General features: G+C 40.3%; 1 protein-coding gene and 1 pseudogene across 3 annotated transcripts in view; one reads left to right on the forward strand and one right to left on the reverse strand.

Moving 5' to 3' along the window:
* Window positions 1-10,000, forward strand: part of LOC137968034 (neuropeptide SIFamide receptor-like) — a 270,910-nt gene that overhangs the window by 1,350 nt on the left and 259,560 nt on the right. For 2 of the 3 annotated variants that reach the window (XM_068814650.1, XM_068814651.1), the window contains one exon: window positions 69-3,229. The exons of the other annotated variant lie outside the window; for it this stretch is intronic. In XM_068814650.1, the coding sequence (XP_068670751.1) occupies window positions 69-1,039 (971 nt within the window). In that variant the 3' untranslated portion in view covers window positions 1,040-3,229. Of the gene's footprint in view, window positions 1-68; window positions 3,230-10,000 lie in introns of those variants that run through there. 3 annotated transcript variants of the gene reach the window in all.
* Window positions 9,853-10,000, reverse strand: part of LOC137967445 (neuropeptide SIFamide receptor-like) — a 2,022-nt pseudogene continuing 1,874 nt past the window's right edge.

The raw sequence follows: 10,000 nt of genomic DNA on the forward strand, positions 1-10,000 counted from the left end.
TATTATTATTATTATTATTATTATTATTATTATTATTATTATTATTATTACTATTATTTCTCTTTTAGGAACAAGTGTCTCCAGTTCCACTCGACTTGGTTATTTATCATCGAACGCCCAGGTTGCTTTGACATCAGCATATGCAGTTACCTTCTTGATAGCCTTTTTTGGCAATTCCTTTGGCTTGTTTATAGTGTTGAAAAAATCTACTAGACGTGTAACGAACCTCTTTATAGCAAATATGGCTATTGCCGATCTATTACTGACCATAACAGTTATGCCATACCAAGTCACACGTCTTTACAAGGGAAATCTTTGGTTTGGAGGGATATTGGGAATCGTTACTTGCAAAATGCTTCGCTACGCTGTTCCTGTTTCTATAGCAGCTTCAGTGTTAACAATGATGTTCATTTGCTTTGAGAGATTTTACGCCGTATTCTTTCCTCTTCGAGAAGCATTTTTCCAACGACCAAAGATCCTATCAACGATGATATGGGTTCTATCGGTTGCGTTAATGTTCCCTTACGTGTTTCTTTCTAATGTGACATTTGATCCGGTCACGAATGGTTACTATTGCGACATAGCGCCCAGTAAAGATCTCTCACAGAATGAAGTTGGTCGCGTATTCAAAATCCTTCACATATTATATTTCGCAGTAGTGTACGCCTTGCCACTCTTCATAACTATCGTTATATACACATTGATATGCCGTAAACTGGTTCATCGTAAAATTCCAGGCAACATGACCAATAGCAACCGTGCCGTGGTTGAGAAGTCCAGGCGCAAGGTCGTGCGACTGTTGGTTGTTATATGCGTTGTTTTCGCGCTGTGCTGGTTTCCAACTTATATCAATCATTTTCACATGTTTGTGCGGCCTGATCAAAAGCACAAACTACCACGTGTTGTCGGCTTAGTATTTTTTTGGATAGGTCATGCAAACAGCGCTATCAATCCATGTCTGTATATACTTCTGAACGAAGGATTTCGTAAGACCCTTTTTGCGCTTTTAAGAAACTTATGCGGACGGAAACAAACGTAGTTGCTACGATAAACTCGCCAGCGCTGATCAAACTGGATGCGAAAACACCATAAACATATCTCTGAAGCTCTTGAAAGTACAGGACAAGAAACACGGTCCAACCCTTTTTTTCGCTTCTTAGGTAGAGACTATTGAAGACTGTCACGTCTTATTCGGGACTGCGTGACAAATAAAAATAACGGAAAAGTCGAACTGTCTTCACCCCACAAAGGAGTTGTTCGCAATCGAGCTGCACCAGTCGCGCTGACCAAAGATGAGTACCAATGCAAATTCTGCCCTGACATATGCCTTTACGGCACTTAAATTTGTACTGTACCCCTTACTAACCCAGTTCGTGGTCCGTACTGTAAGTTATGTAAGTTATGGCCCGCGCATCACTGAACGGGAAAACGATGATCCGTAACTTACAGTACGGACCGAGAAAACGAGGTAAGTAAGATATTTATTTTATCTCTGAGGTAATCAGAAGTGCGGAAAAGGAAACTAGTTGGAGGTTCAACCGCCACAACGATTGCGCGTCAAAATTCTAAAACTAATAAATGTTCTTGGTTTTTTGAAATAGTTGCTTGCAAGATTAAAACAGTTTTACAAGATTGCGTGACATAAATGATATGAAAAACTCGCTAGAGAATGTTCAATTTATCAAAATTTCAAATTTAGCGGGCCGTACGGCGGCCGTACTGTAGAATAAGGTCCGCTAAATCAGCCAATCACGGCGCGCGTACTATCTCAGAGAATTTCCTTTTATCAGGGAAATGAAGTCAAATAACTCTGATTTGCCAGAAAAGGTCAACCCTAAACATCACTTAGTTTAGCATACAACTGTGTAATACTCCTCTTTTGCAGTGCCATGAACTAATTATTCGCTTAACTAGTAATAGCTATCGCTAAGTGCCAAAGAAACAGTCAATATAATACATACAAGGAAGGATTACGGTTTGCAAACTTTGGCCGTGTAGCACTTATATTTGAACAGACTTGTAATGTGAATTGCTAGTTTTCTACCCCATATGAACCATGTGAGCGTTAGCCCTACTGTTGGAAATGGGCCCGCACAAGGACAAAGAAAAACTGTGACCAGGGTGGGAATTGAACACACGACCTTCGGGTTAGATCACCGGCGTTCTACCGACTGAGCTAAAAGGTCAGACGGGAGCAGGCCGTGGGAACTGAAAATGTTAAAGTCACGGCAATGAACATGAACAAGTACAAGGAACAGGGGCACCCAACGACCAATTTGTTGTAAAATGTATTATTATACCCCAGTTAATGAAAATAAATGTTATTAAGGCATTTTCAGGTGTTTTTCAGTGTTGCTGGGAAAACATTATCTGTTCCTTTTTCCCAGCAAGACACACAAGAAATTTCCCAGCCAGCTAGATAAAATTGGTTGTTTTCCCAGCCAGCTGATCAAATTTATTTCCCAGCCAGGAATTCCGCGCGCTTTCAAATCCCTCGATGCAAAATGACCGAACAAAAGCGACAAAACCGGGACAAAACCGGTTTTTTCCGCAAGCGCAATCACTCTGACCAGCCGTCATATGTTTGTGACTACTCTCTGGGAGAGGGAAGGGTTTTTTTTTTTTGTTTTTTTTTTTTTGTTTTTTTTTTAGTCGTCTTCAGTCTTCAGAGTTTCTACAGCCAGCTCGGGTTGAAATGCTAGAAAAAGTCAGTAATTCCCAGGCAAAACCTCTATCAATAATAAATTTCCCAGCCAGCTCATCGAAACGCCTGTATTTTTTGCCAGCCAGCAAAATTCCTCTGGGGAACAGATAATGTGAGGAACAGATTCGTTGGATGCCCCTGACGGAAGAATTACGGTTTTGCAAACGTTGGCCGTGTAGCACTTATATTTGAGCAGACTTAACTGATTAGAGTGTAATGTGAAGTGCTAGTTTTCTACCTGAAACATAAAAATTACACTCTAATCAGTATAATACATAGTTTGCAGATTCGTATCAGAGTTCCAAAATACCCAACAGTAGTTGTAATTTATTTATTCGAAAGCACTGCAACTCAACTTATCTAGTTAACAATAATACAATGATAGAAATTGCACACTTTGTATCTCCAACAACAATGTAAATGTCAACGTGTTTTGCAATAATATGGAAAGTGCGGCTGTAAGTTTTGAACGGCTGTAATTTTAACAGGAATATACAATAATTAAGTTGAATAAAATCAGTGCCATGTAAAAAATCGCCAAGGCGTTTTCAGACTTCATTGTGAAACATGTAATGGGGAATCAAACTCTCTCGCAAATGAAAGTTGTTTCACTTGTAGAATTTTTATTTTTTAAGATACAGCTACGAATTACAAGTGAAATTGATCCTTGAATTGTTATAGGATGAAATGAAATTCAGGTCCATTTAAATCAGACTAGGTTAAAATAAATCAAACTTGGTAAATTTTAATCAAACCTAGGTTATTTATCAATTGTTTGAAAAGGGATTTTCCTTTGGGTGTGGTTAAAAAAAGGGGCACTGTCTTTTCTTTAGGGTGAAAACAAAACAAAAAAGCAAAAAGTCGCCTTTCCCTCCTCCCACTTTCCTCTCTTCCTTTCTTTCTTTCTGTTTAGCTCTATCCCTCTTAACCTTCCATCCGTTAGTCATACCTACCACTACTTTGTGTACATGAGAGAAAGAAGTCGCTTTAAAGTGCACTTACCGAGATGTGAACCGAGCACCTCTGACATCCCTTAGTATTGAGTCCTTCGCTGTAACTAACCGCTAAACCACACAGGAGTTGGACCAGCAGTCATCATTAATTTTAATAGCATATTAACCGAATGTATAAATGGCGGCCAAAAATGTATTCTTTTGTTTATGTGCTAATGAGACTCACTAGCCTCGCTCTCAAGCAACATTTCTGTTATATTTTGTCCATGCAAACGAGGCTAGTGAAGCTAATTAGCACATAAGGAAAAGAATATTTTTTGGCCGCCATTTATGCATTCGTTCTATATTTTTCTCCTGGTGCAACAGGGCCCAGACTCTTGTCGGTCACAGTAAATTATGCAAAAGTTTACTCGTGCGCAATATTAATGTGTGACCCTGAACGGTTCGTAAAATCGCTAAAACAAGTTGTGTTGATTCAGAGATATTCTACAAAAAATTGGGTGAAGTTAAAACTTTTAAAAAGACAAAAGCAAGAAAAATAACACTTTTACAACGATGCAGTGAAGTGGTTAGAAACACGTAATGAAGACAGTTAGGACAGAACAAATCTGACAAGTCAAGACGTAGCAATTATCAATTATCAATTATCCAAGAACTGAAAAGAAATTGATCAAAACTGTCAACTACACCAAGTTCTTTGCCAGACCCATTCGAACATTGCGCACAAAGGAAGAAACAGGTATATTAACCCTAACCCTAACCAATCACCAGCAGACAAAAACAGCCTGTGCTAGACCCTATTCAAGTAAGAAGATTCCTAACGCATTTGCAAATGGACCTACTAACCCCGGGTCGGTGTCCAACCCGGGCTCGTGTATAGAGACCAAAGCCGTTTTGACAGACTAACTCATGAAAAACGTACGCGAACCACACCCACCTACTTCCATCACCGATTTACTTTCAATTTCAACCTAGTTTAAAATTGAATTTACCTAGGTTGAAATCGCTTCAACCCGAATTTCAAATTTACCTGTAACATTTACTTTGTAGACAACATATTTCCTTTAAAAATGAAATTGAATTGTTCACAACTCAATGGTTACAAAACGAAAAACAAACTGCTCTACTCGCGGACCGAAATCCGAAATCCGAAATTGACAACAACAGCCGTCTGGAGATTCTTCCAGACTTAGACGCACGCGAATTTCAATAGCGAAGATATCGATGACATCACCTATTGATATTTGGGAGCTTAAGCACGCGCGTTTCTGAGACGCGGACGGCAACCGGAAGAGAACATTTCACGTGCCAGGACAGTGATGTCTCCCAGATTTTTATACCAATCATCTCCCATGGAGGAAAGATACTTAGTAATGTAAATGTGGTCGTGTGCAGACAAGTTAAAAGGGAAAACAGCTCACTCTCGCGTTTTGGTGAGCAAAACGTGATTTTTCGTACGCCGCGCGCCATCTACATGAAACGAAGGACTTTTCGAAAGTCAATCCGCGTCTCAAAAACGCGCGTGCTTAAGTTCCCTATTAATGTGCCAACCAGAGCCTTATCGGACGCCGAAACAAAGAGTTCTTTTGTTCTGTGGTTGGCACATTTGAACATCAAAAGAAATTAGACGTCGATGTTTGTAAACAGATATCTTCCTTACAAGAGTCACGATAGACTACTAGCAGTCCTGCTAGCAGTCAGTCGACCCGCCGCACTATGTCAAGCAATCTAGTAAAATGGCCTCCCTCGGTCATTTTACTCGATTGCATGACATAGTACGGCGGGTGGATTGGCTAAGAAGGGACTGCTAGCAGTCTAGAGTCACGAAGTGTCCACTTGCTCTTCTCCCCAAAGTCAACATCAACATCACTCGTGTCTGGGAATACAGACAATTAAACGTCGCAAATTGTCTCCCAAATGTTGCTCGTCAAGTAAGGATAAACAGCTAAGCTAAAAATAACGCGAGTCTTTACCCTCACCTTATTGTTGGAAATAGGGAGCAAAGAGAAAGCACTTCGTGTTGGATGCCAAAATTAGGCATGCATCTAATTAGGTGCATTTTTGCCGTTTCCTGCAAGCGCAATGCTAAATTTATTCTTTTTTGTTTCGTTTTTGTCTTTAATGTCAGAAGTCAAACGTTCCTGAATCTGTTGGAGATTCCTTTGGCCAAGCGAAAACATGAAGTGAATAGAGTGTTTTTTCGTGTTCGTGCCTTAGCTAATGTGTAGATTACGTAAAAAAAAAAAAAAAATAAGTATATAGGTTATCCACACTTTGACATTAACAACTGGAATTCGGACAGGCCTTTGCATCTCTTAATTCACTTACTTTTATGTTAACGGATAAGATTAAAACCTACTCCTTCTTCGAAAAAAGCCGCCGAATGCTTACAATAGTGCTCAAAGGTGACACGGTACTCTCCAGTGGTTGAAACTGCCAACCACTTGTTTTGAGAAGCCAATCTTTTAACGTGTTTTCAAGGTAACAGTAAGAAAAATAACTGTGAAGTTTGACGACTTAAAAATCATCTCCGTTCTTGAGATACAGAGGGAAATTGTGACATGGCCCGTAAAGTTTCGGGACTTTCGAGAAACGGGCCCCATGGCCAGAGGTTAGAACGGTGCTGTTTTTCTTGTTGTTGCCCTCCCTAATGCTGTGAATTTCAATGGCTGTCTCTAATTGCAACAAACGTCGTTGTAAATTGTAACAGCCGTCCTATCTTAGAATAACAGTTCTTATGATTTGCAATAACGTTCTCATCGTTAATTGTTATAAAGGTGGTCGTGATAATCCAAGGTGTCATTGCGATATTTAGCATTTTTCCTGTTTTGCCATGATTCTTTCAAATGAGAAACCACCCCAATCCTTTAGTATTTCTTCTTTTAGCGACTCACGTACAGGTAATCAACTTTAAGTGCAAAGTTATTCCAATTGCCAGCATCGAACACGAAAAAACACTCTATTCACTTCATTTTTTCGCTTGGCCAAAGGAATCTCATTCAGGTACGTTTGACTTCTGACATTAAAAACACAAAAAAAACACAAAGAAAGAATAAATTTAGCATTGTGCTTGCGCGAAGCTGCAAAAATGCACCTAATTAGGTGCATGCCTACTTTTGACATCCAACACGAAGTTTCTCTTTAGGTCTAGTAAGCCTTTCTCTTTGCTCCCTATTTCCAACAATAAGGTTAGGGTAAAGGCTCGCGTTATTTTTAGCTTAGCTGTTTATCCTCGCTTGACGAGCAACATTTGGGAGACCATTTGCGACGTTTAATTGTCTGTATTCCCAGACACGAGTAAAGTTGATGTTGGGGAGAAGAGCAAGTGGACATTTCGTGACTCTAGACTGCTAGCAGTCCCTTCTTAGTCAATCCACCCGCCGTACTATGTAACGCAATCGAGTAAAATGACCGAGGGAGGCCATTTTACTAGATTGCTTGACATAGTGCGGCGGGTCGACTGACCAAGGAGTGCCTGCTAGCAGTCTATCGTGACTCTTGTAAGGAAGATATCTGTTTACAAACATTCCTGTCAAATTTCTTTTCATGTTCAAATGGTCCAACCACCGTACAAAAGAACCCTTTGTTTCGGCATCCAATAAGGCTCTGGTTGGCACAGTAATATCAATAGGTGACGTCATCGATATCTTCGCTATTGAAATTCGCGTGCATCTATTTCTGGAAGAATCTCCAAACGGCAGGCTACTTCGTGTCATACTAGCATGAAAAATTTCTTATTCTAACTGGCATGTCTCTCTCTTTCGAGAGGTTGGTCGATATCTGTAGCTGACAGGCGAGCAATTTCCGTGCTACCAGAGGTTTCTTTCCTTTTTGCGTTCGCTGGGCTGACGGGTACGCGAAAAGTGACCTCTGGCATGGGTGGAAACTCACTTTGATCCAACCGCCGTCCAGAGCCTTCGAAGGCGCTCGTCAAACCGCATGCCCCATGACATGTTTGCTGACTGTGACTTGAGCTCGCTGTGTCCCGCGCATTTCTTTACATGGTGATTTCGCTGTTGTCAAGTGAGCCCACACAACACGAAGTATCACGTGAGGATTCGGTCGCTAAGTAACCGCCGCACATGTTCAACACAGTGAGTTTCGACCCATGGCAGAGGTCTTTCTTCTCGTACTCGTTAGCCTAGCGAACGTAAAAGAAAAGAGACCTCTGCTAGCAAGGAAGCAAGAAATGAGCTAATGTGAAACAACTTTTTTAGTCCATTTTGGACAAACTTCAAATGCCGTGAACACGATCCTTAGCCCTGAATCTACGCCACCACCCTACGTACCCTTGGTTCAGCTGAAGGGGTTTACTGCGAAAATATAGGATTTAAGAATTTGTGGTGAAAGCCCGTCTAGCTTGAGTAGAAAAATTTGTCTGCAGATGGTGTTTGGCCTTAATTGCCAACGAGCAACCCGAGCGAAGACGCTAGGCGGCCAGCTTAATGCCGCGCGAAGTATTGCAGCAGGAAGAAAAATTCTCGATCATGCTGTGAAAGTTAAGATTAATGTAAGTGTAAGTAGTGTAATGTAAGGTTCGCTGGAGATTTTAGTAGGGACCAATGAAAGCGCGTGTTTTAAAGTGTTATGTCATTAGACCAACTTGCATGACGCGCGCGACTATTGATCATTTTGTGTTCGGAGGTGAGTGAAAACACATTTTTTCCCATTTCCCTGATCATTGTGTTGCGTACACTTGCTTTGAGTGTTCTTTAATATTTATTTTCGAATCGGCGTGTTCTATATATTGAGTGAACGAGCTCAAACCTAACCGGCGTACGTCTTCTTATCGGCCGCTTTTGTCAATTTCAGCCCTCGGCCAGCGAGTAGAGCAGTTTGTTCACTCGTTTTGTAACGATTGAGTTGGGAACAATTTAATTTAATTTTCAAAGGAAAAATGTTGTCTGCAAAGTACACAATTCAACGATCAATCTTATTTCTAATTCTTGGCTGTATCTTGCGAAATAAAAATTCTACAAGTGAAACAACCTTCATATGTGAGAGTTTGATTCCCCATTACATGTTTCACAATGAAAAGTCTGAAAATGCTTTGGCGATTTTTTACATGTCGCTGATTTTATTCAACTGAATTATTGTATATTCCTGTTAAAATTACAGCCGTTCAAAAATTACAGCAGTACTTTCTATATTATTGCAAAACACGTCGACATCTACGTACAATGTTGTTGGAGATACAAAGTGTGCTGCAGTACTTTCGAATGAAAAAATTACAACTACTGTTGGGTATTTTAAAACTCTGATACAAATCTGCAAACTATGTATTATATTGACTGTTTCGTTGCCACTTATCGATAGCTATTACTAGTTAAGCAAATAATTAGTTCGTGGCAATGCAAAAGAGGAGTATTGCATATTTGTGTCATAAAGTACGTGACGATAAAAACAAGCATTTTTAGGGTTGCTCTTTTCAGGCAAATCTGAGTAATTTTATTTTAGATTTCTGTGTAAGTAACAAGATTTTATTATATCTTTGGGATAGTACGCCCGCTGTGATTGGCTGATTTAGCGGACCTTATTCTACAGTACGGCCGCTGTACGGACCGCTTAATGTGAAATTTTGATAAAACATTCTCTAGCAAGTTTTTCATGTCATTTATGTCACGTAATCTTGTAAAACTGTTTAAATCGTGCAAGCAACTATTTCAAAAAGCCAAGAAGATTCATTCGTTTCAGAATTTTGACGCGCAATCGTTGTGGCGGTTGAACCTCCCGCTTGACTTCAACTAGTTTCCTTTCCCGCACTTCTGATTACGTCAGAGATAAAATAAATATCTTACTAAGCTCGTATTCACGGTACGTACTGTAAATTACGGATCCTCGTTTTTCCCGTTGATTTATGCGCGGACCATAACTTACATAACTTACAGTACGGACCACGAACAGGGTTAGTAAGAGGTATGTCTATGCACGTGCAAAGTACAAAGTTAAGTGCCGTAAAGGCATATGTCCGAGCTGCATTTGCATTGCTACTTATCTTTGGTCTGCGCGACTGGTGCAGCTCTATTGCGAGCAACTCCTTTGTTGGGTGAAGACAGTTAGACTTTTCCGTTATTTTTATTTGTCACGCAGTCCCGAATAAGAGGTGACGGCCCCCAACAGTCTCCACCTAATAAGCGAAAAAAATGGTTGGGACGTGTTCCTTGTCCTGTAGGTTCAAGAGCTTCAGAGATATGTTTATGGTGTTTTCGCATCCAGTTTGATCAGCGCTGGCGGGTTTATCGTAGCAACTACGTTTGTTCCCCGTCCGCATAAGTTTCTTAAAAGCGCAAAAAAATCCTTACGATAACCATCGTTCAGAAGTATGTACAGACATGGATTAATA

Source organism: Montipora foliosa, chromosome 8, assembly GCF_036669935.1.
Source record: "Montipora foliosa isolate CH-2021 chromosome 8, ASM3666993v2, whole genome shotgun sequence".
NCBI classification, from domain to species: domain Eukaryota; kingdom Metazoa; phylum Cnidaria; class Anthozoa; order Scleractinia; family Acroporidae; genus Montipora; species Montipora foliosa.